The following is a 26671-nucleotide window of genomic DNA, read 5'->3' as shown; positions in this document are numbered from 1 at the left end:
GTTGAGCTTTCATTTCCCTTTTCAGACCATGTTATGTGATGCATTACTGCAAAAGGCTTAAGGGCAGCACAACTTCATTTGGGACATTGAAAGGGTATATTTGCAACCATATAGGAAAGGGGTCCTTTAAAGTCTTAAAATCCAACTTTTGTCTGCATAGTTGCTTAACACACACTATTCTCACCAATATATCTCAAGGTTTGTTTATGCAGAATTTTGTGGTGATAAATATGAAAATCATTTGATAACTGTTTTTGTTTTAAACTTAGGGCCTACACTGATTTGGTTATAACCTCCTGCAATACATGATGCAGCATTTAGATAAAAAAATAACTTAAACTAAGAGGTCATTTTGAAGGAATATTCCAATGCTCTGTAGTTGCATTGCTACAGGGAAATGCCAGCACAAAGATGGATGAATGGCCAAAAGCAGCACATTCCATTACCTAAGCTCACAGCCGGCCTTCCTTTTATCTGTACATGCCTTCTCCTCCTCTCCATAGCAAGGTATAATCAGGCCCCAGTGTGCACTGAGTACATGGGCGTGGATTTCAGTGCAGCTGCAAGGCAATATGGGAATACGACGTGCACCTGATCTATTCTTAGCTTTGTGACAACATGGCTATGGCAGATTCACTATGAATTGAATAGAATAGGGTTGCAAACGTTACACCTTATTGAAACGTTCCACTGTAAAGTATTTAACTATATACAAAATTCCCTCAAGTTTATACTTTCATATCAAGGTTTGGTTTGTGTTAGTTTTCTGATTAATATAAGAGGACGGCCATAGTTCCTGCATATCAGCGTAAGCATTAAAGAATGGGAGGATAGAAAAAGCACGTGTACTGGGCGTATCTCAAAGGAATCCGCAGTCCAATCACAGAGCGGGAGTTTTGAATAAATCTGCATGTTTGGAAAAAAAGGCGGAATACCTGATTTCCGATTGGTTCAGAGGAATAAATGCGGCCAATAGCTTAAATGACAGGCGCTCAGCTGGCCATGAAGCCCCGCCTCCTATATATCAACGAGCAAACCCCGGAAACACTGTCGCTTAAAGGGACAGAGGAGGAATTTCAGGCAAAGGTTGTAACAACGAAAACAGCTGCGAGCACAAAAAAGCCAGGCACAGAGAGGAAGGGACGTAGTCAGCCAACAAGCGAGCTATGTGGCAAGACAGAGTGGGAGGACGAGACTGATTCTGTCCGATTATCATACCCTTCAGACATCCAGCTAAGGTTGCTAACGGCTTTTATCCTCGAATCTCGTTCTGTAACGTTAGCTACCTGATATGCGACAACGTAGCAGTGAGACATAACAAAAAGGCCAAACTCCCATGCGACAGCGACGCGTCAGTTAAAGCTGCCAGGCTGTGTTTTCCTCCTGAGTCCACCTTTGTTTTTCTTAGGTGAGTATTCTTCAAAATCTTGAAATGTTGCTATCTAGCTAGCCTATGTCTTATTGTTATACATGGTAGGCTTGTGGTTATTTGGTAATCCCTGGATGCTTTATGCAAATCTTGGCACTCTTTAACATTCAGGCCCTCGTAGTCATCATTTGTATTTTAATTAATCTGGGTAAACAATTATTGGAATCCAGCCTAAACCAGTTGATGACCTGACAGTAGCTTGCAGGGTGTAGGGGGCGTTCCCCTGCTTTGTCTGCCTCTCTCACTCTTTCTTTATGTGTGCAGTGGTTAAAGGCAAAGTGATCATAGTGTGTGTGTGTGTGTGTGTGTGTGTGTGTGTGTGTGTGTGTGTGTGTGTGTGTGTGTGTGTGTGTGTGTGTGTGTGTGTGTGTGTGTGTGTGTGTGTGTGTGTGTGTGTGTGTGTGTGTGTGTGTGTGTCTCTGTGTGTCTCTGTGTGTGTGTGTGTGTGTGTGTGTGTGTTTGTGAACTGGCATGTATTTATATGTACCTGAGATTATGACTTAACTCAGCGGGTGGAGTGATGATCACTGAGGTTGCAGTGGGCGTTTTGTTTCCTTGCATTTTATCATGCATTGAGGTTGTCACCAAAACCTTGTTACAGTAAATGTATAGTCTTAGTCAGTTATTACAGTGTTATTATGATAAGCTGCAATGCACTGCCACCTTTTGTCCTGACAAGGATGGAGTGGCATTGACATACACATTAGCAGTCACACTCACTCTAGATCACCCATGCAGCACACGTGCATATAGGGAACCATAAGCTATCTCACATGTATGCAAACAAAGATTTCTGCTCAAACACACACACATTTCTGCAACAAATCCACCTGCAATAAGTCAACCTTTCTCTCTCTCTGCTGCTTGTCCTTGCGTTGCTCCCCCCCCCTCTCTGTCTGGGAGAAACCAGTGGGCTTTGTCCTCAGCTGAGTGTGACGTCACGCAGATCTTTGCTGTAACCAACCCTGAAGGCGAGGTGCATGTTGTGCAGCGTGCCTGGTCATGGGTCTGGGCTTGTCTTGCAGGATTTGACTTAGATTTCAATCCTGGGTTATTTAGATTTCTATTTTAGTCAAAACAATATCATTCTTTTTAGAGTTTATCAGTGTGGAGTCTTTTAGATTCTTCTTTTTCAAGTTTTCAAAATTGTGTGCATGGTTACATTTTTGTGTTAATACAATGAAGAAAAAAGAAAAAAAAGAGATGCCGGTGCTCAGAAAAATATGTTATGTGAATACTCACCACATACACACATAGTGCCCACTTCTAATGCAATCAATGCTCAATTACCAATGTGTTACCTCCTTCCTAACACATGACACACATTTATTTAAATGACATTTTAAAGATGACCACTTCAAGTTCCCACATCTGGAGAAAAAAATAAAATAAAAATAGTTGAGCTATTCAGGTAGAAGAAAGAAACCACTCATACCAAAAGAAAAGAAAAGAAGAGAGCAATCCAAAGGCAAGGATGAGGGTGGGACATTTCTAGCAAGAAAGGAAAAACAAAGCTTAAAATCCCCTAGCGATGACTCGTCTGTTAACTTACTTCAAGAATATATTAGTGCTTCTATGCTGACTGCCCAGGCAAGAACATTACATTAAGCAAGATTGTGGACACAAGTAACTGTTTGTTTCTCATGGTAATATCTAAAGCCATCTGTGCCTAGTTGAGTACATTATAGATAACATGACGTTAACCTGAGTTAGATTAGACCCAGACTAAACATTTTTCAGCTACCGTTTAATTGAGTTAATCTGATAATGTGAGACATTTAAGGATTCCAAGTTAAAGGAGACTATTCATCCTGTGTTTCTCTCTGCACCCAACCAATTCTTCTTTTTAGTGCCTGTACCTGGCAGTGCTTTCTATGTGTGTTGAAAGTGGGGGCGGCTATTAAACGCTTTGAGCTGATGAAGGCTTGTTGTCAGCCCTCCAATGTGTCTCTGCAGGATTTGATGTCAGAGATTACAGATTATTATGTGGGTTAGACCCAGTACTCAACACTGCTCTGGGCTATATAGATCCCCAGTGAGTGTGAATGTGAGTGCATGCACGTGCTGTACTTGCATCCTTATGAGAGCCAAATGACCTCTCATAAATATAGAGCTATTTGGCTCTTAAAGGTTTTTAAGGAGAAGATAACTAATAGCAAATGTAGTCATACAATCATGCATGCCACTGGGAATATATGTTATTTTCCAGTGATGGGTATGTAGTGACACAATCAAACTATCGGAGTGATTCTTTTTGTTATAAGACAACTCGTTAAGGGACAAACAAGACACGGGTTGAGATGAAAGATACATTTGGTGTACAGGTCAGAGGTCAACTGTGTGTGTGAATATGTTTATTATCTTTATGTTCACCTTTATGATAGTGAAATGTCCTTACACCAAAACGGAAAAGGGGCAGCCTCCAGAGTGAATAGGTTTTGTTCTGGTTGTCACTTTTGAAAAGGCTGTTGAATGAGATGAAGCTATTAAAGGATTCACACTTTTTAAAGTGTAAGTGCAGGTTTAAATATCTTTCCGTCTTTATGAAGACTTATTCCTGAAATAGTACCTGTGCGGCTTTGACTGGTACCACTCATTTAAACCCTCACCCCTGGTCTTTACACCCTGTACACTAACTACATCTAGTGTCAAGCTTACCATTAAAGGTCACTTATTCCACTTCAAGGTTCAAGGCTTTTATTAGTCATACGTACATAGCAGTGTAGTTATGACGATGAAAATCTTAAGTCTTAACTGTCTCCAAGTTAGTTAGTCTTCTTTCAAACCTGCAGATAACTGTTCTAGTAGACTGTGGTTAATATGTTATTCTAGAGTTTAAGCATATGGATATTTGACCAGACACCACAATGCAAGAATGCAATGAGAATTCAAAATAATAAGGTAGTCACCTAAGCAATATTTGATAGGATCTGAGGAATGCTAAATCCTATCTAAGTGTTTTGGGACTCCATGTAAAGTAGCAGCCTACTCAATGTACTCAAACACAACGTTAGTGCAGAGGTAGGAGGATGGCAAGGCGACGGGACCACCTGCTGAATAAATCAACGTGGTTTGACATTACACCCTGAGAGATAAAGCACTGCGATATCCTGTTCTGTACAGTGTGGTATGAACGAGTTTTACCTCTGTCATGAACCTTTGCTGAATACTTATCTTTGTGCATTTATCAAGCATGCCAAACATTATTGATTATCAATCAATAAAAAAGGATTAATTTGCTGTTTCTCTTTGCCTTTTTGTTATGGTAAATTGTAGACGTTGTTAGGTGTTGAAAGTAGATTCAACAAGCAATTTGATCAATTAAAGCCTTTTTAAATTATGACAGGATTATCCATTATGCAATTAAGTGATTATGTAATAAAATGATTGCCTGATTAACCCATTAATTGTTAGTTCAAGCCCTAATTTACTGGTTCAAGCTTTTCATAAGAGAGAATACATTTTTTTTAACACTTTGACATCATCTTAAAATGTTTGTGTTTGTTTGGCAAACACACCTCTTTCAAGTGTTACCAGGACCTCGGGGGATTTTTGATTGTTGGAAAATAATTGACAGATAAATCAATAATTCATTTTACAACAATATATAGGTGGACGGTTATAGTGATTAGATTGCACCATTTACTTTGAGTTAGTAATGCCCGTTTGTCTGCCTCTGCAGTTCTGGATACATATTGTAAGTGTGTCATGTATGAGTTGTTTAAAGTGTGCAATGTCCTTTCTGTGAAGGATGTTGCAACAAACATGACAGATGGCTTACATTTAGTCTTAGTAAGTAAATGTTTGAGTACTTGATTCTAATAAATGACATTACATGCGCATACACAGGCTGAATGTAAATGTGTGTCGCTTGTGAGCCATTGTTGATATGCCTTCCATACATGCCCCAGAATCAATGAGTAGATGTTGAAAGGCAGATGCATCTCTGTGCATTATATAGGTCAACACAGAGCTTATCAAGCTAAGACCTGTTCACTCTTGGCCCCTCTCCCTCTCGTCTTGTTCCCTCTGTTCATTACTCTCCAGTACGTTGTCATTTGTCTCGTTCCCCTCGCCTTTCATCAAATCCCTCTCATCTCTCCGTGCTGCGTTTCTCCCCATCGCTCCATCTTGTCGACGCTCATTATGCACAACAGGCTTGGGCCTTTGCATGCATCATTTGTCACTTAAATTGACTTTGATGCAGATGGAAATAATGTGTACCTTTTTGTATAACTGATATCTAATTCATTTATTGGTTTATTTTACATACTGGATTTTTGTTTGGATGTATAAAAAACATATATAACAACCTTCAATTCGTTTTTAAAAAAAACGGATGGAACATTTCTTTAGTTTTGTTGCAGATGTTGGGTCAGCTGAAGAAGTAAAGTAGCTCTAATGGGTTTCTGATACAAAAAGAACACATATCATTGTGTATTATTTCTATGAATGAGAATGCATGAGTTCCTCTCACATCCTCCCAGAGAGTTTTAAAGCTTTAGTGTAGTGTCCATCTGTACTGTTTGTTTTTATTGAGAAAAAGTTATAGAAAGGAGTTACAATCCCCGATTAGGTATACAGAAAGAAGAATAGCTCCTAAAATGCCTTTTTCCATTGTTGGGGTATCGGTGTCTTTTATCTGTTTACTGTCATTTATGTATGTGTCTGGTTGGTCTTATGCTTCTAATCAGAACTAGAAAACAGCTGAGCAGGAGAGTTTTTAAGAGTCATATTTTCAACATTAATCTAAAAGGTTTATGCATGTAATTAGATACATTGTTTAATAGAATACAAATAATGATGCACAGTCCAACCTAAGCATAGTGTGTAGCACTGCCATTGGGCTCAAACACAGAGTACCAAAGTGTGTGTGTGTGTGTGTGTGTGTGTGTGTGTGTGTGTGTGTGTGTGTGTGTGTGTGTGTGTGTGTGTGTGTGTGTGTGTGTGTTCGATCTCAGGATTAACCCTAGCCCGACCTCTTTCTGCCCTTCACCCTGTAACGCCCCCGGACCAAAATGGATGAGCCGTTCTATGTGTGTGTATGTAAACATGCACGTGTGGTTTAAGTTCATTCTAAAGTGGTGCTTTGTTTCCTCTTCTGCTGTTGTAAAACTGATCATCAACCTACAAATGTGGATGGAAATGAGCAATATGCATCACTTGGCTGGTTGCATAGGGAAAGTATGCCTTGGTTAGCATAAATAGCAGAGAAATAGGATGTTCTTTCTTTGCATTTCAATGCCCAGATGGCAGCTTGGACTGCAATAAGCCACTACCTTTCTGAGTGTGTGAAAGGGGAGAAAGAAATGTACTTAAACTAAAGAAAGATGCAATAGCCACAAAGGCTGGGAGAAGGGGGGAAAGGGTGAAACACACATGGACACAGAGTGAGAGAGGGGTAACAAGACAGCCAGCTGAATTCAGAGTGAAGGAATGAGGACTGAAGGGAGGAGAGGTGGAGAGGGAGAGCTTTATTTCCTGTCCTCCATGAATAGGCAACATATTTCTCTGGAACATTCCATCCTCTGAGCTGGCCCGGTCTGTCACCAAGACTCAGCCTGCCACACTCCTTCCAATCTCATCATTTCTTCCTATTACACCCTGTCGCTCTTCGTTTTGCTCGTGCATATCAACCTTTACTTAATTGTGTTCTTCTCTCGACTTCTGTTCCTATTTTCCCTCAGAAAAAGTGGGTCTAAGCTCTGCTGAGCAGACCAGGGTAAAAAGTAGAGTGAAAGTAGAGTAAACATCTACTGCTGCAAGGGAAAGGATTAGACATGAGATAACAAAAAGTAAAAATAATCCTGATGACATAATCATAGCGTGGGGTGTGGACCGGTAGTTAAATATACAGTAATATGTGATGGATTGGTATTGAAAGTACGAATGGATTAAACTTGATTACATCAAACTTTGATGAAAGCAGCAACTGATTACAGGATAATAAAAAGATGCATTTAGAAATTTACATAATCTAGTCATGAATTGCAATTATAATTGGTAAATGGAGAGGCATATTTGGTCATGGAAAAAATAACAAGGTATGCTTCTTCTGGTCAGACTGTGTTTAAAATGGACTAACTGTGTTGTTCAGCAATGTCTATTTTGTTCCTTCTTCCCGATTTGAACCTAACCACAATCCTAATTTTAACCCTAACCCATATAAACCACATTATATCAATCGACATGAACAGTCACTTGATTGTTGGGCAGTAATGTCAAATGCTTAAATAGGCACGTCCTTTTTTCAGCTTTGTGATTTTATTTAAGAACGGGCAGCTGGTCAAACATGCCCTTCCAGAGACAGTTAATCTCACTGGATTTCCAAAGTGCTCTAGATATGTAAATATGAAGCAACCACTCTGGGTGGGGAACAACCTGGAACTGGCTGATGATGATAACAACGTGTCGATCGTGGGAAGAATGTTACTCAGACGTCCTGTTTGACTGTAAGATCCAGATGCCTGCAGGAAAGTGGGAAGTAAAGGACACTCTTTCCTACAAAGGGCAAAAGTGTTTTAAAATAGAAAGTAGTTAATATTATCACCTTTTGGTGACACACAATAGCTTAGACTGCTAAAAATAGAAAAAAGGATGTTCTATTTAGGTGATGAAGCCATCAGCTAAATGGGAAGGGTTTAATATTTATTAGTGTTTTTTTATGGCCAAAGGGGGCAAACAAATGTTTTCACACACAAGTTGTCATTGTTAAGATGAGCCTTCCTACGTATATATTTATATTCAAGCACACTAACTCACTTATATGTTACGATCAACTCATCACACAGTTTAAATGGATGTGAGCAAGCAAGTCAAGCATCAGTGCTTTTGAGATATTAGCCGTGAAATGTGCATCTGCACACTGGACTTGTTTTGATATGATGTCCTTGGCAGCTGCTCAATCTCATTCCTCACTCAGAAATGTACACTTCTTAAAAACACGTACATTCCCATGTGCGTACTAATAACACACTGCTGTACAAACTATATACGCAGTAGTCATGCCTCTTTTAACATGTTCAGTTTTACACAAAAACCCCCCTTCACACACAGACACACACACTTTCCTTTCCCACCCTTCCTCCACCTCCCGTCTTCCTCTCCTCCTTTTGTTCTCTCCCTCCCCGGAAGGCGGGTGAATTGGACCTTGTTCATATATTTATTGAGAACTGCTTATTTTACAATGTGACTGAATGATTCACTCAAGGAAGTTTTGCGCTGCTTGAGTTCGATCGAAGCTCTTCCGTTTTTGAAGGCTGTGACTGTTTAGTGCTGTTGGGTAAATCCCCCCCAAAACACAGCTGGTGTCACTTTGAGAGGCCCGGAAAAACAAAGTATGCCTGTGTGTTACGCTGTGTTTCAGATGCAATGGCTGAAAATCCAACACAAATGTTGTGATACAGACATGAGAAGTGACACTGCCAATGCTCTTGTGTCAGGACTGCATCAACGTGTGCCTTTGCTGGAATGTGTGTGGAGTGTTTTCAATGCTTCTTTCTCCTCAGCTGCACATTGAATGGAGGAGGGTCTTCATAGAGAAGACAAACCCCTTTTCCCCAAATACAGAAGGCAACATGGGCTCTTAAAGTGACTGATGTGTGTAATATAACAGAAAAACCTGAATAACAGTGCTGCTTGAGAGCAGGAAGTTCCTTTTATTACAGTTGTACAGAAGGGGCTGGGAACCAGGCCTGTTTCACAAAACAAATATTGCCTCATTTGAATCTAACCGTATCTCTCCGTCAGTGTTTCTTCCTCTGTTTATTTTGTTGTCTGTCTGCCATGCCTCCTCCCCTCTCGCCCCTCTCCCCACATCTCTATGTTTGGAGGTACACAGCTGAAGCTTATTGTTGTTTTTCAATACCTCATATATGCTCACTTTTGCTGTTCAAACGCCCACACAATAACAACTGTGACAACTTCCTTACACTTCTATACTCTGTGCCCATATGTGTGCACAAGCATGTACCGCTGAAACAGCCAATCGATAAATCAATTTCTCCATCAGCACAGCATGCAACACCCTGCGTACTAAGACGGTGGATTTGTTAACTTTAAGGGAAAACTTCTCAAAACGACATACATAACATAGATAAGCAACTGTGGAAACAGACGGAAACTAAGCAGGAAATAGACGTAGATAAGGGGTCAGAGAAAAAAGACAGTGTCTGAAACATAAAGACACAGAGCTATCAATAGTTTTTTCTCAACCAGCAGACATCCGATAACCGGTGAACTCTGGTTCCCGAAATAAGAATAAAGAATAACCAGGGAGGTTTGTGTCTGTAACAAGAAGGTTGTGTGCTAAATATGTGTTCTTGACAGCTCTTCAAGTATGTTCTGTTCACAGGACTTTAACTTGTGGAATCTCCACCCACAATGTGTGTGTGTTTGTGAGTGTTAGGTGACTAGTGTGATGCACTTGCTTGCACTGTGTGTACCACATCACTCTGTTCAAAAATAGTTCTTGCTGAGTCAACATGCTGTTCCTTATTAGCTCACAGATGAAAAAAAAAAACACACACACACACACACACACACACAGCTAAGGGCTGCTCCTGGTACTCAGCTGATAAAGTTGTTCACATGCACTTCATTCTGTATCTGTAAACCAGCAGCAGATAAGCCTCCTGCTTTCGTGCTTGTGTCGTGCTGCGTACATTCCAAGCAACACACAGAGAGCTTTTGTGTGTGTGACCAAATAAGACGCAAAGGAAGGGGGAGGCGGAATCGCATAGATGTTTGCATCTTTATTCTCTGAGCCATTAACCTCTTTTTATAAACTGTTGTTCTTTAACTAACACAGACACACAACCACACCATGAAACACAATGAGAAGTGATAACACAAGTTCAAACACCATACACAAACATGCTTGAAGCTGTAAAGGACACACACTTACCACACAAACACACACTTTGTTTGATCAAAGTGCTGTTTGGTCTCCATCTCTACTTCTGCAGGCCGAGCAGGTGGGCGGGGTTTTGGTTTCCTCCTCCCCCCCTCTTTCGCTCCTTGCCCCCGGCCAATCAGGACCTCAGCCATTACAGCTGACACCCCTTTTCTCCAGCCAATCAGCTGTCAGCCCTTTCTTCCCCCTGTATGCCTTCACTGCTGAGTGAGCAAAGCACGCCTAGCTCTATCAGCTGAGAGGAAAGTAAAGAAAGCAAACACAGGCAAACTGAAATAGAGAGAGACAGAGTGTAGTGAGAAAGGGTGAGAGGAGGGGCATGTAAATAGATAGAGGCAGAGAGGAGAGGGTGAAGAAGAGGAGGAATGGGAGGAGAGGAAAGGGGGAATGCTAGCCTGTGAAGGGGCTTTTGTATTCAAGATATTTTGGAGGGGCGCAAATGAGAGAAAGGAAGAAAGAGGGAAGGGGAGCTTGAAAGAGAAAAGGAGAGGGAGGGATAAGGGGAGATGGGTGAGGGGGGAGAGTTGTTGATGGGTTTTCAATTTGTGTGACTGAGGGTGGAGAGAGGTAGACAGGAAGAAAACAAAACAACACTATTCAGGAGGAAGGAAGCAAAGAGAGGCAACAAACCCGAGAGAGAGAGCAGCAGTGGAAATAGAAACACAGGAGTACAGAAAGAAAGGCAGCAGAGTTTCCCATCCAGCCACCAAAGGGAGGAAGGAGAGAGACAGTGAGGGAGACAGCAAGATAAACCCCATCTTTCTAAGAGGGTGAGTGCCACAACTTCTCCTGCTGTCAAGCCAAAGTGTAATGTTGCTCCTGTCATAGTGTCAGCTGGGCTCAACGTCTCCTAAAATGGCCACACTAAAGTCAGACAGAGGGGAGGGGAGGGGGGGGGAAGGAAGGGTCCCCGTGTCAAACAGCATTCTCAGCAACTATGTCCCTGAGCCAGCTTAGACTGCATGAGCACTGTGTGTGTGTTTGGTGTCAACACTGACGCTCTGAGGTTTATCAGTTACAGTCGACTTGTCTCCTGTCACTCTCTGCTCTCGATTGTTGCTTCCTGTCTTCTGACTTCTGACTCCAACACACTCTCTTTTTCTGTGACACACACATACACAGTCTGCTGTCATGCCCTTCCCTTGTGACATACTTTTTCTTTACTCTAGATTGCTCCTATAATCTAATCAACAGGTTGCAGGAGCAACTTTTTTAGTGTTACAGAATCTGCACACAAGTGTCTATGTTTATCAGCCTCCACGCACAGCACAGGCCTGGGAGTAGGTCGGGCGGGGTGCAGCTAAATGTTGATGAGACAATCGTGGCATTTGGGAGGCTGCTAACTTCACAGTGACGTTATCATACAGTATGGGCGGGGACGTAAAGGGTGGAGTTCAGGGCGGAACTTCAAACAAGCTCTTTATATAAGGCTGATTCAAGATGATGAGCTTATGTCATTGATTGAAAATAGGTTATTTTCATTCATCTCTAAAGGGATTGAGATTTAACCTCATCCAAAAGCAGAATGCCGACAAATCCCCCTTCTCTGTTGTAAGGGACACATTGGGCAAAAGGAAATAACCCACCATGTTTGGGTACTGACACTAAGGGACATTAATTAGCTAACACAGTTGCAAACCACATCTTGTTAGTAGGACATTTAACAGACGGTTGCCCTTGAATTGGTACGTTTTTTTTGTTTTAAGGATACCAAAATGTAATAAAATAAGCACAAGCGGACAACCTTAATTTTCAAATCACTGTGGCAATGCATCAGGTTTCAGTGTCCCTGAAAAGCGTTGTGCCTATGTGGAAGAATATATAAGAAATTAAAAAAGAACAGATAACACAAGTGTCAAGTATAACCTATTTGCAATAATTCAGCCTCGCAATTTCTAATCTACAGTAGGAATTATTCAATTATTTATTTTACTATAAGATCCGAAAATTTGTTTTTTGGATGCTGTGAATCTACAGTACTACACCTGTATAATATAACTGATTATAATGTATATGTGTGTGCAGCATCTGGGTGTTGTGATAAGTGTACACAGGTGTACGAAGGTGCCTTTACATTTCACAGAGAGCTGCCTTTGGGGTCAGGGCCGTCCTCATGTGACAAGTCTGTGTCAGTGTGTTTCATTCCACCCATCTGCAACTTTTTACAGGAAGCCACAGGGTCTTCAGGGTACTTTTGTCTGTTCTGCAGATGTTTTTGCTTAACATACTGATGTTCCAGTCACCACTCCAATGACTGAAGAGTGTCTGACTCTAACAAGCTGTTAATAGGCTGGGTGAAACTAACCCAGTGTGTGTGCAAATCATTTGCCACATGTAGATCAGCAGCTTGTGTGCCTCTCAGTTTGCCTTTAACCAACGTCCCCTAAATCAACCTCTCTAAAGAGGACGAAACTAAACGCATCTGGTCCTCCTAATGTGCCAAAAGTCATCTGACCCAATACTTTTGGCCTTTGACCTCATGACCACAGCGTTCCTTGCCCTCAAGGGTCACACTGATTTTCTTTTTTTAAATACAACTAAGCAGCTAAATATCCTCCTTGAAGGACATGACTATCTCTGGAACAAAGTGTTTGAGCTCCACAACAGGCATGCCTGAGGTCAAAGGCTTCAGGCCTCTCCTCAGGGCCCAGGCACAAGTTCAAAGAACAAGTGGTGGTGGATGTTGACTGTTGCATTGCCTGCATCTTGGCCAAAAAGTTGCCCTTGAACACATCATAATCACTAATGCTAAAGACCAATAGTCCTTTGTTCTGCGTCTTCGTGAGAGGAAATATCTTCTTACCACCAGCAGCAGTTAGTCTAGATTTCTCACTTAAAAACGGAAAAGGGAAGACCAAAATACAAATTATTGTTGAGATGAATACCTTATTTGCCAGCCATTTATCCAGTAGATCTGTTCACCCCTAAGCTTCATTCCTGATGGCTTTGTCATTGTGAAAATATCCGTGTATTAGAATGATTAGTGGAGATGAGGATGAAAAAAGAGCAGAGCCTCTGTGTGAACGCTCTTTACTTCAGTCATTTCCTTGTTTACATCATTTCTGATACTGACTCGAGCCTTGATTAGCTTAAGCTTAACAGCCATCAGAGTAATTGCTCTCATTGACTGGCTATTCTTCTGACTTAATATATTGAATCGGACAGAAAGCCGCAGGCAAAGGGTTCTTTTGTTAGAATGCCCGTGGGAACTTAAGTTTTTGCTTCAGGTAATGCTACAATATTATTTTGCTGTCCAATCGGATTTTAGACTGCATACACATTTAATAAATATGATTATTGTTTTCTTAGTGTAATTATTCTGGAAATTAATTTCCCATTTCAATGCTTCTGAATGCATGTCGCTCATTATGATTATGAGCTCTGCTTAGCCCAAGGCAAACTGTACGTACCTCTTTTTAATGCATTTTGTATTGGTCCAATTCTCCACTTCAGTGAATCTTTATTTCATTGTGTCTCTGTGCCCAAAAAGCCTCTTTCTCTCTGTCTCTCTGTTTCTCTCTCTCTCTCGCACGTACGCACGCACGCACGCACGCACCCACACACACACACACGTAATTCCTCGCAAAAAACAAATAAAGAAATAGACCAAATCCTCAAATGTGAGCATTAAACAGGACTAGCTTCAGCGTATTGTCCTGTGTTTTCTGTGGGTTTCTCCCCAATGAAAGCATTTGTGTTCCCTTTTAATTCAATTGTTTAGCTCTGCTTTTCGCTGAAGCAGATCCTTTTTAATGATTTTTTCTTAAACTGAAAACGTTCACTCCTATGCACAGGGGTTGCCATTGGGTACGTCTTCATTTTTATGCTTTGTGCAAACAAGCCTCAACCCTGCTGGTTTAGATACTAAAGCTATGAACAGTCTCATGTTGGCCTTGACACTGGCAAGCTCTACCTGCTGCTGCTGCTGCTGCTGCTGAAATGATACCTTCCCCAAGGTCTTTGGCTGGGCTGTAGTGTCTCTCTGTTCCACTCATCCTCCCTCCTTCTGTCTCTCTCCGGGTGTTTCCCTCTTGTCAGGCGTTTATCATTCCTTTGTCTGTCATATCACCATTTCAGCTCACGCTCTTTCTTCTCAGGGTGATTGCTTAATGTAGATGTTAACACCCAGATTGCACCTGTCTTTCAATGATGTGTAACATCTTCATGCTTTATGTCAGCAGAATTCAATAGGAATATAAGAGGAATTTTGACGATAATTTATATATTTTAAATAATAATAGCTATAATTAATAGCTTTTAGAAGGAAAGTGTAACGTTGTTATATAGACAAAAAAAAAGGAAACTACCCATATTGACTAAATTAGTTCACCGTAGTTATCTTTTTTGCCTAAGGATGCAGGACGGGAGTGTGAGAATGTTAAACAATGTTCAGAAATGCAGTAATAGAGTTCTAAAGTTCTCAAGCCCGAGCTGGCACTCATGGCCAGCAACTTGAAGCCTATCTTGGGGGGAAGCCAGAGTTTTTTCCCTCCTCTGTTGGCTCCTGGATCAAGCCAGAAAAGGGTTGGGTAGCCAAGGCCAGCCTCCTGCTCAGCGAGTTCAAAACAAGTCCAGAAATTAAGAGGGACTGAGCACAGAGCCTTTAGGATCTCCAGTGAGCTATGACATAGGCAATGACTATAAATAATCATTGCTGACTCTTTCATTCTTTCCCCATCCCCCACTCCATGTCCGCCCATGGGCTTGCACTGGAGACTCCACCTGTCTTCAAAAAGAGAGAGGAGAGAGGAGGGGATTCCTCGCATTGGGTTAACTGAACTTTATTTGACTTGGTAATGAGTGTATCCAGATATCCCCGTTTGACTGGGGTAGTTCTGCTTCAGCCTAGGAGTTTCCCCCATCCCAAAATATATCACTCAATCATGTTTACAGGACGTGTCTTCTAAATGTCCTGTTTAAGCAGCAGTTTATACGTGACCCTTCCATGTTTTCAGAACTTAAAGTGATACCTCCAAGTTTCCTCCTTTTTAATAATTGCCTAATTCCAGTTGAAGTGGCAATTTCATAGCATTTAGGCAATGAATGTTAGTTTTAAGTTAATATTACAATTGTCAATGAAAAGTATTTTTTCTTAGATTGTTTGCATGACTTTAAAATTAGATTTTGTTGTATTCATTTTGGAAGAGGCACTCAAGTCTGTAGTTCTGTTCTAGCTTTGTTGTGTTGCTAATGGTAGTGTTGTGACTGTGACTGCATTGGGACCATATGTCTTGTGAGTCATTAAAGGCTGCAAAGGCTTTACTCCTGGCATCGTCTCCATGTGATTCTTTGTTTGCATTCTTATCTGATGACATATACCATTATACTTATAGGTTATAATGTAAATGGGGGGAGGGTCGGTCCACTTCTACTTCCCCTTTTATGTTCCTGTGTCTGGATCCTTCTCATCCTTCCCTCTTGTTGAAGTTGTAGACTTTTATATTGTCATGAATACATAGAAAATGTAGTTTGGATAGAATATATAATGTGGAATACATGTTAATATAAATAAAATAAAAATACATTTTCAGATTACTAATTTAAACATTGTACCGAAGAATGTAGCTACCACCTGTAACCTACTTAGTTTGACCTTTTACTTGTATAGCAATTTGAGGATTGTATTCGCCGGGATGTTGTATACATTTCATCATACTGATACATTTCAGATGGGTTTGTAATGGAAAATACCACAGAACAACTGTCATAATTTCCTTTTTTTAACCAGTTTTGTTTCCTCTTGCTTGATCTTTTGCCTTATTTCATCACTTCTCTGTAAGCAATGGTTATCTTTTGTGGTTTCGTTATGATGACTCAAAAGGAAATGGAAAGTGTAGTAACTGGTTTCTGTAATGTAGGTATAAATGGGAACCAACTGTATTTGCTTTGGTTACTGATTTATAGAGGTGCCAGCAGGGTATATGAACAGGCCCTTATCACAGCCTGTTGAGAGTTTTGGCTTGCTGTACACACTTCATAAAGGAGAGCCATTTTGATAGATATTTTCTTAGCAGAGCATCTTTTCCGGGCTTCCACTGCCCCCCCCGTTGTTGAACACCCCTTCACTCCCCCTCTCTCTAGCTCTGCTTCTCCCTCTTTCTTGTGGCCAAGCACAAAGGAGCCGTTATCCTTGGGCTACTGGTTGTCATAGCGACAGTTCACTGTGACCCCCCCCCCCATACCCAAGTTCTGGTCCAAGCCAACTGGGTCGGGAATATATGAACTGGCATCTAGAACTGGAACAATCAACTGTCTTCTATGAGAAGCTCCTCCATGTTTTAATCCTAAACCCAAGGTGTTGAGGCTATTACTAAAATTGAAAATGAAAATAGTAATATTGCTCCCTTGGTTGACCTATTGAGTACTGAGGAGAAGATATTGATTCCTTATTTTTTTGTGTTTTTCTTCCGAGTCAACTAATAAAACATTTAAAAAAGTGTCCTTTGAACAATAAGTAAAATTAGCTGACTGACTGATATGATTTCTTTCCTTACTTTCTGTCTCTTCAGTCACACTGGGTGGAATGACCCTGTCATGATGCCAAAGCCGTGCCACACCCCACGCCCAGGGGACCAAGGAGGGCGTGTCTGGCTATCAGCCATCTACAGAAGGAGCCCCAATAGAGTAATTTCTGATTCCAGTTCAGAGATATTTTATCTCAAGAGCCTCCTGCATTACTGACCATCTGCCCCTCTGGTAAGTTTTAGCCTTGAGGTTTTATCCTTCTTGAACAAATGAACAAACACAGTGCGTGACTTTACAACACCAAGTTGTTGGTTGCTCATAACTTCTTATGGTTAAATAAGTTATAATGATTCATGCATCCAATGGGTATGACAAGCCAGCAAAAAAAGGTGTTCATTTATCTGGCAATGATGCATTATACAGTGGAGCAAAAAAGTATTTAGTCAGCCACCAATTGTGCAAGTTCTCCCACTTAAAAAGATGAGAGAGGCCTGTAATTTTCATCCTAAGTATACCTCAACTATGAGAGATAAAATGAGAAAAAGAAAATCCAGAAAATCACATTTTCTGTTTTCCGAAGAATTTATTTGCAAATTATGGTGGAAAATAAGTATTTGGTCAATAACAAAAGTTCATCTCAATACTTTGTTATATACCCTTTGTTGGCAATGACAGAGGTCAAACGTTTTCTGTAAGTCTTCACAAGGTTTTCAAACACTGTTGCTGGTATTTTGGCCCATTCCTCCATGCAGATCTCCTCTAGAGCAGTGATGTTTTGGGGCTGTCGCTGGGCAACACGGACTTTCAACTCCCTCCAAAGATTTTCTATGTGGTTGAGATCTGGAGACTGGTTAGGCCACTCCAGGACCTTGAAATGCTTCTTACGAAGCCACTCCTTCGTTGCCCGGGCGGTGTGTTTGGGATCATTGTCATGCTGAAAGACCCAGCCACGTTTCATCTTCAATGCCCTTGCTGATGGAAGGATGTTGTCACTNGAGGTTTGAGGTATACGGTTCCTGGTTCTCAGAAACAGTTTCCTGTGGTCTTTTGTTTTACCCATCTGGACGGGGGTGGTCCCGACCCTTCTGACTTAGACGTTATCCATTCGTCCGAACCACGGGACTTCTTTAGTTGACCACGGCTCGTTAAATAATAATTTTACTTCGTATGTTCTGGTGACTATTAGAGGGAGCTAAGACCCCGGAGTGCGTTCCTAGAGTGGGCCGACCGCCCAGTTTTGCTAGTGTTCTTTGGCCACCTCGTTTTTAGGGTCTTTTTTTTTTTTTTTTTTTAGGTGTGCCCCCCCTAGCGATCAGTTATGGAACGTCCTCTCGACAGGGGCGCTGTATTTCATTGTTTCCGAGGGTAGTCATTGTGTGATGCGGCCGTCGCCTTAGTTTAGGACACTGCCACAGGGGGACGGAATCGGTACATGTACAGTCCGGGCAGACTTCAAACGGATCCTCTCGTAAAATCATACTAGGTCTATCTCCTAACCCTCTTACAGTATACAAAGTCTACTTGGTTTTATGCTTGAAAAACATTTTTAAGTTGATCTGCAACAAACTCCTTTTTCTTACGACTCAACGTAGGTTTCCTTGTGGTATGGTATGACACTTTGTACCCCCACCTTTGTAGTACGAAACCCGACAGAAAGACGTTATCCCTGGTCCTGCTGACTAGGCACATTTCCTTTCTTACTTACCCCGGTACATAGCACTCTAAGACTCATTTGTACGGAAGGTTGAGGTTGTGGACAGGTGTCTTTTATACTGATAACGAGTTCAAACAGGTGCCATTAATACAGTTAACAAGTGGAGGACAGAGGAGGCTCTTAAAGAAGAAGTTACAGGTCTGTGAGAGCCAGAAATCTTGTTTGTTTGTAGGTGACCAAATACTTATTTTCCACCATAATTTGCAAATAAATTCTTAAAAAATCACACAATGTGATTTTCTGGATTTATTTATTTTTTCTCATTTTGTCTCTCATAGTTGAGGTATACCTAGGATGAAAATTACAGGCCTCTCTCATCTTTTGAAGTGGGAGAACTTGCACAATTGGTGGCTGACTAAATACTTTTTTGCCCCACTGTACATAAAAATGCTGTTGTCACTGCAAATCATAAGCTATAATATATCATGTTGTTAAGTAATTGTGTTTAATTTGTATTGGTAAATCTCTTTATTTCTCTTCAGGTCGTAGCCTCTTTGCACATCTCCTGCTTTCTCAGGAGTCTTTACCCTTTCTTGATTACCTACCCTGGTATGTTGGCGTTGTTTTGTGGCTGCTGCCATGGAGATAAACAGACTTCTTTAGTACACCATTTCAGAGACAACCTCCAGATGTTGTGCCAGATGCAGGTTGTCCAGGCGGGCACGATTAGACAAGGACTGGAACATAGGTAAGATTCTGATCTCGTATATTGTCTTTATATGTTATGGAATTAGACAGGAGACTCATTTATGCAGTCAAAGAGCAATATTTTACTACTTTTTTAAAGCTGAAACGTCCCAAATGGTGGTTGGATTTCATGTTCAATCACACCATGTCCAATGATATGAGTACCTGATTTCCTTTCTGATTTTGTAGCAATATTCTTTTCTCAGACTTTACCTTGTTCAGCTAACATCAGAACACAGATGTGGCTTTACAACTTTCAAAATGAAATGACCTGTAATAAATCATATCAATAAATGTTCTCACATCATTCTTGCCAGCTTAGAAAAGTCTCAATGCGTTCTTGTCCTTTTTTAATTTAATCATTCTTTTGTATGTTTATCATTACTCATATACAGTCTGCCTGCCATTTGTAATTGCTTTGTAGAAAACTGTCCAGAGTAATGCTGCAATTTGTTCCTCTCAGGTGCTGTGTGGCTCAGTTTCATAGTTCAAATTTTTTGACGACATCACAGCAGGAATTATAGGACTTCCTATTCCTGTGGAACATCTAACTCCGCCTCCTGGCACCTGTGAGTCACTACTTCACTCTATTGCAAGTTAATCAAGACTGTTATTCTCCAGAATAGAAACCATGCGGCACATTCACGTCGAGTTAGCCCACAAAAAGGCTCCATTAGAGCTTCCAGCCCAGGAGGGGGACCTGCCTCCACCGACATCCCCAACACAGGGCCTAGACCCTGGTGTCAGACCGGGGGCACCCAGGCATTTTGGCCAGGAGCAGTTGCGGCTCCAAAAGGTCTACCAACTCTCCATTTTCTCCCAGTTGGGGGGATTTTCTACCTCCACAGAACCCCACACTGATACCCAACAGAGGCATGTCCGGTTGGGCGTCAAAAGGGGGCTAGAGGAGCCCCAATTTAATCATAAGCACCCCCACCTGGGGGATTCCTCAGACAAAGAAGCGTTAGAGGAAGGGGTGCTGTGTGGGCCAGCCCCAGCTCAAGGTGTTGGGATGGGGTTAGCAATGGGCCCTGGAGGACCTGGTTCTGTATACTCTTGCACACAGATGGAGCACAGAGACTCTGAGGGGGGACTATCACCCAGGTCTCCACCCCTCTCCCCAAGCCACAACCCCTCCCGACGCCCAACTCAGCACAATCATGACAGGCCCATTCCTGATGTATTTGCTCCACTCTCACCTAAATCCCCCCCAATGTGTGACCCACATGGACTTCTTTCTGACCAGGGCCATGCCTTTGGTAACTCGGCAAGGACTGATTCACCTAACGGGGGCCACACACCCACCTATTCACCAGGCAGCCCTTCAAATGAGAACTGTGGTAATGGGAACAGCTTATCTGGAGGCCAGCCCAGCCCACGCCTATATGACATGTCCACGTATGAGACCCCCAACCCTGCCAGCCCCGCTAGCCCTCCCGGGCCTTTCTCTCCCCCACATCACACAGAGTTGCAGGAGCCAGGGGAGGCCACCGAATGGGATGTTGGACTTGAATCCTCCCCACCTGAGCGAAGTGCAACCCAGACTGCCTCCTCCTCCTCCAACGGCCTGGCTTCCTTGGAGAAAACTCCAAGCAGTAATGGCCACCGCTTGTCCTCTGGTGGCCACTGGCCAGCCAAAAAGAGGCTGCTCTCCCCAAGTGACACTGGGGACTCATGCTCAGAAGACGAGGGACCCTCTACTTCCAAGAGAAGCAGGCTGTCATTGCTGGCTCCAGGACTTGGCCCGACCTCCTGTCGCAGCACTGATTCTAAAGCTGCCCCATATTGGAACCACCTGCTGCCCTCTGCATGGGACCGGCCTAAGGTCAGCACACTCACATACTTTTTTTCTTTAAATGTTCTTTAAGTCATTTGAAATGATCAAATCGCATTAGTCTGTAGTTTCAACTGGGGTACTAGCGAATAGCAAATGTTTATGCACTGGCTGTGATTACAGGACAGTAACACCAATGGTAGAAGTAGCTACTTTACAAGCTAGCTTAGCATAGATGTACAGTTGCAAACGGAAAAGTTGCAAAAGATACAAAATCTTACATTACTCAGTCAGTACATTTGGTGTTATGTTGCCTTCTTGATGACTCCATTTCCCCACCAGAATGTAAATACCACTGGAAAAAAAGCTCTAGGCGACATTGAGGCAGAATACATTAAAATAGCATGTGGTCATTCACATGCAAATCGCATGCTTTAAGACAAAAAAAAGTACACCAATATACACAGAGGCTTCTTAAACTTTAAATACAGGATAAGGAATGGCCGCCCAAAGTCGGTGGTTGATGCTAATACATCTATGAGCCTTGACAGCCCTGGAAAAGAGGCTGAGTCCTAAATAAAGAGAGAGAACGGGTAATGTGAAAGAATGAAGAGATGGCCGGCTCATGATCACGCCACACTGGAACAGGCTGAGTAGCTCCAGAATGAAGCTCATTGAGGGAGGATCCATTGTTCCCCCACATGAGTGTGTCACACACATGCAGACACATAAATACACACAGAGGCACACACACATGTACATACATGGTGCTTAAAAATGGTTCTGGAAGTGAATTGGCCATTTTTGAACATGGGAATGTGTGTTTGTTGGGTGGGAGTATGATAACAATGACAATAGGGTTCACTAGTTAGGTGGTGAGCTCAGTGCGGTTAGAGGTGTTGTGTGTGTTAGGGAAGCTCAAAGAAAAACCGATAGATCCAAGAAAGAGTCAAGGACACACATAGGGGAAAAAAGGGGAGTGAAAGTTAGAGTTAAATTAAAGGATAAAAGAAAAACGGTATAAGAAAGGTGAGACGGAAGGATATTCTAAAATGCTGTATGTGGTTTTGATTGAGTTTGAGGATACGGCGGCAAGCTGACAAAGAGCTCCAAGCTTTGTGGAGGGCCAGTGTAGCCAAGGGTTAGCTAATAAAAACAGTCTGATCATGAGTGAAAGGTTTGCTGTGACCAAATGGCTAGCAGGTAGCATAGGTTTGGCTAGTGGAGAGTCATCTGACAGTTGTGTGGCCTTTACGATGAACGGCAGCCTGGAAATGGAGAATGTCTATGTGTGTGACGCAACATCCAAAAGTCAGTGCTCAGTAAGTAAGAGGACAACTCGGATACATTACATACAGTAGTCTCATAGGAACACAGTAAAGACGTACGTATGACATATACTTAAATGTAATCCTTTTTGGAGTATCTTTACTTTATCTGTTTTTCTTTTTGTGGATTTCAATCAAAGTGATTTTAAGTTAATTATATTATTTTGGGAAAAAAGTAATAGTTTCCTTTTTTTATTCTCTTTGCTCAGACCGCAACAGATTGCACAAGATCAGGGAGACGACTAAAAAGTGGACTGCGGCTGAAAAGGTGAGTTCTCCATCATATCTACACAGTTTCACCATTTTATTAAAATAACATTAAAATGGCAAGATTTCTAAAAAGGGATTAAAATGTTTAAATGTTTTGAGATTTTAAGAACATGCATTCTATAGATAGGATCAGTTCAGTGTCAGTCAGACTTCAGCAAAGTCAACTCGGGGAAAGAAGGTGGGAGTTAGTAATTTGATGTTATTCTGAATTTAAGTATTTCTGTCTGGACTTGAAAACTCAGAGGCACGTGTCATGTTGTTTGAGAGAAAATTAGTATAATCTGTAACACCACTCACCACCGGTCTGTTTTGTGTGCGTTTGTGGTCACATTCAGTCGGCAGCTGCGCAGCGGCAGACACACAGACACCGGCCGCTCCACACGCTCCACATCTTCCATCAGCAGATCGCTACTCGGCAACTTTGAGGTACACATTTTAAACATTATTTAAAAAACTTCAAGAAACATCAGTGACTGCAGGTTGAAGATGGTGACAGAAAGACATGGCAGCAAACCCAAACAGTACAAGTGGAGCCGGGTAGTCTTGGTTCTTCCTTGTCACCACGTATACAATCTGATGTAATTGTAACTGTTCAACCATTACATTTAACTTTTTATGAAGTATATATTCTTCAATCTTTAGTGACATTGTCAGAAATGTCTAAATTAAAATGTATGTTGAGGTCAGTGATAAAGAGGATAATGCAGTGGACTACATTATATTGACAGGTATTCCTAATTTTGAGTCTTTCCCAGTCAAATACATAATACAAAACAATAATACGAAAATGGAAAGCTTGTGCAGGGACAGGGTAAAAGGCACATTATTCATTACCATTTCAAAAAACAGTAAAAAATACATTTAACTTTAAAGGTGGGGTAGGTAATTTTGGAGAAACCAGCTCGAGTGTGCTAGAATTTGAAAATACACAGCCGGAAGAAATCTGCTACTTCCTTACAGAGCCTGAGACTGCCAAGGCACACNGCTAGAATTTGAAAATACACAGCCGGAAGAAATCTGCTACTTCCTTACAGAGCCCCTCCTCCAACACACACAAACGCGCACATGACCAATGAGGGCACGAGATAAGTTTGTGCACAGATGGAAGGCTGACAGGCGGGTAGGTAGGCCATCCAGTTATTTTAGCCGGGCCGGCTAAAATGATTGGTCGTGCTTTTTACAGCGCTACGGCTTCCACAGATGACATTTTGGATTTTTTGTCAAAGCACTTAAGATATTCATTGCTATCGGGATGTTAAGAGCATTCCATGGAATATAACAAAAAGTGTATCTCGAGCCGGTTTCTCAAACTTACCTACCCCACCTTTAACAGAACTTTTGGATGGTATTTTAATCATTACCATTAAAGTTGTAAGATGTCCTAATATGCCCTGTAGGTCTGAATATCAGGGAAAGATTGTTCAAAATCTTTGCAGTTTTGAATTCCCAATCCAAAAGAGTTTTAAATGACTTCTGTTAACAACTGTATTCTTTCTTCTCTCACTCTTGTCTCCTTCAGGAGTCCATACTGAAGGGAAGATTCTCCCCCTCAGGGAGGATAGAGGGGTTCACGGCGGAGATCGGTGCCAGCGGCTCTTATTGTCCGCAGCACGTCACCCTGCCGGTGCAGGTTACATACTACGACATCTCAGAGCACAGCGCACCCTCACCCTTCCTGGTCAGTCAGTTTCAGTGTGTGTTTTTATGTATGTGCCCACTAAGAACAAAAACAATGTTGCATGTTTTTCCTTTCCTTCTTATAATATAAAGCTTTTTGTCTGTTCACGTGAGCAGTGCATGAGGTATATTTTATATCTATACCAAATACATAGCAAGGTAGCACCAGCATCAATGTGTGAATCTCTTTAGTCCCTGTTACAAGAAGTCTTAAGTTGTGTTTGCTGCCACACCTGACCACTTGGAAAGCAGTCTTTTTTCACTTTCTTAGCTTCATGCCTAATGTTGAATGATATACATAGTTATTCTGTCGGTTTTTGTGTAAAATAGTTTATTTTTCACTGCTTTTGATAGGAAACTGGTTTTACATGCATGACCTTTTATAGTATGTTTTAGTTGATCAAACCAGAAATGAAAATGCACATTTCTTGATGTGAAAACAAGAACTGTACCAAAGAATGAGTTATTTTACCGTGACATTGATCAAAGACAGTAAGTCAGTTGTGTGTTTCTGTCTGTCACTCTCACAGGGTGTGATTTCCCTTGAGCATCTTGGAAAGAAAGGATACAGCATACCCAAAGCAGGGACCATTCAAGTGGTAAATTGTTTTTTGTCTTGTTTCTTTCATGTCATTCCTTGTCTGTGAATCTTTCAGAGATATGTCATTGTGCCACCACAATACTATAAGGGGGCATTTGCATTATTGACACTAAGAGCAGTTATAGTCTAACTTCTAGTATACTTCAAATAAAACCACTGCAAGCTGTCTTATTTTTGCTATATGTAATACTTACTTTAGTCCAACATCTTTTTCAGACCTTATTTAATCCCAACAAAACTGTGGTGAAGATGTTCCTGGTGACCTACAACTTTAGTGACATGCCAGTTAATCACATGACCTTCCTGCGCCACCGTATCTTCTTGGTGCCCGTAGAGGAGGGGGCTGAAGGGAAGGGCGAGGCGCCTTCAGGGAGCGCAGTGGTAGAAAGGAGGAAGATTCTCTGCTACCTGATACATCTCAGGTAAATCAGGTTTCACTTTTTTACTTAAGCAGCCTGTTTTGTGATTGTCTGAAAAACATCACAGGATCACAATGTATTTCTAATAGTTTGACAGTGTTACGCAACTGTAAGCAAATGTTTCCTTAATTACTAGCAACGTTTTTTGTCCACTGTTAGTACATTTTAAGGTTTAATATTTGGGAAAGGTGTTGTGCTAACGCATTTGTTTTGGTTATTTTCTTTCTCAGATTCCAGAGCTCCAAATCTGGGAAGATCTACTTGCACAATGATATCCGGCTGCTATTCTCCCGCAAATCCATCGAAGTAGACACAGGGATCCCTTATGAGCTGAAATCTTTCACCGAGGTGCCAAGAAACCCTAAATACTCCCCCCGCGTGTGATCCGAGCTTCACCTTTTCACCCTCCCCAACGCCAATGCAGTCCCTCCTGTGCTTCCTAACGAGGAGGGAGGGAAAAGACAGACTGCTAGAATGATGGACGCAAAACTTGATAAGACTTGATGAGACACACCACATGCACACAAGACACACATGCACACATAATACAGTGTGGTGATATCAAAAATCCCCCTTTATGCATTTATTCTCCATTGAAATGTAGACAGTCAAAAGACATTAGCGATAAAAATGTCACTAAAGCAAACATAGCATTCCTTGTATCTTCCATTAGTTGAAAGTATGAAAAAAAATACAAATATTGGTGTTAAAGCAGTCAAGCATGCATGCAGTCAAAATCAGGACGTTTCCGAAAACCTTCATCTGTATGAGAAAAAAAGAAATGCACAAAATACTGACACACACACACACACACACCAAAAGAGACTGATAAGACTCACACACAGCACATACTTTGCACGTCACAGCTGAAACACTTCTTGTGGTGACTCTCTGAGTTTAGTGTTAACATGCATGCCTTGTGACTTAAACACCTGAATTTTCCTCTAGTGCCGTATCACACTGTCCTTCACTCTGCCTGCAGCTCCAAGAGATTTGTCAAGAGGCCACAAACAATAAGCACATCCCTGGTAGGGTGAAGAAAATAACGACCCCCTCCCCCACTTTTCACACACACTTTCTGACCGGCAGAGAGGAGATGAGCAGAGACACAAACACTAGTGAAAGAAAAATGGAATCGGCCATCCAACAAAAACAAAAACATGATTTGACCAAACTCAGGACACATGTTGAAGAATCAAATTCTCCTCTTCACATTTACAAATGATGGTACAGACTCTAAGCCAGCATCATGGGTCATACCATGTCGTAAAAAAACAGGGGAATCCAGTTCAACTTATGTAGCCAGACTGAGGGACACTGTGTTGTTTTCTTTCTTTCTTTTTAGAATCTGTTCAGAGCAGTCTGATGTTGGAGCAGAACATGGATAAAAAAA

At 41.6% G+C, this 26671-nt stretch overlaps 1 protein-coding gene across 2 annotated transcripts; it reads left to right on the top strand.

Annotated features, from left to right (window-relative positions):
* Window positions 1-1074: 1074 nt before the first annotated feature.
* atosb (atos homolog b) lies at window positions 1075-26671 on the top strand. 2 transcript variants are annotated; one of them, XM_010776940.1, is made up of 10 exons: window positions 1075-1408; window positions 16853-17039; window positions 19005-19210; window positions 19673-21034; window positions 22521-22579; window positions 22917-23007; window positions 24101-24259; window positions 24789-24857; window positions 25076-25281; window positions 25509-26671. In XM_010776940.1, exons 4-10 carry the CDS (start codon window positions 19841-19843, stop codon window positions 25660-25662), a joined length of 1932 nt encoding a protein of 643 aa, XP_010775242.1. In that variant the 5' UTR covers window positions 1075-1408; window positions 16853-17039; window positions 19005-19210; window positions 19673-19840; the 3' UTR covers window positions 25663-26671. The 2 variants fall into 2 exon arrangements, with proteins under 2 accessions (XP_010775242.1, XP_010775243.1); XM_010776941.1 differs by lacking the exon at window positions 1075-1408 and adding an exon at window positions 10583-11113.

This window comes from Notothenia coriiceps, unplaced genomic scaffold, assembly GCF_000735185.1.
Source record: "Notothenia coriiceps isolate Sejong01 unplaced genomic scaffold, NC01 NC01_scaffold00017532, whole genome shotgun sequence".
NCBI lineage: Eukaryota > Metazoa > Chordata > Actinopteri > Perciformes > Nototheniidae > Notothenia > Notothenia coriiceps.
Note: the sequence above shows the minus strand (reverse complement) of the source record. Positions and strands in the feature narration are given on the sequence as shown.

Excerpts from the sequence above, each read along its gene's own strand:
- atosb (XM_010776940.1), top strand. The coding sequence starts at position 19,841 with ATGCGGCACATTCACGTCGAGTTAGCCCACAAAAAGGCTCCATTAGAG. Across the intron at positions 21,035-22,520 it reads CTGCATGGGACCGGCCTAAG|ACCGCAACAGATTGCACAAG; the intron begins GTCAGCACACTC and ends CTCTTTGCTCAG. Across the intron at positions 24,858-25,075 it reads AAGCAGGGACCATTCAAGTG|ACCTTATTTAATCCCAACAA; the intron begins GTAAATTGTTTT and ends CATCTTTTTCAG.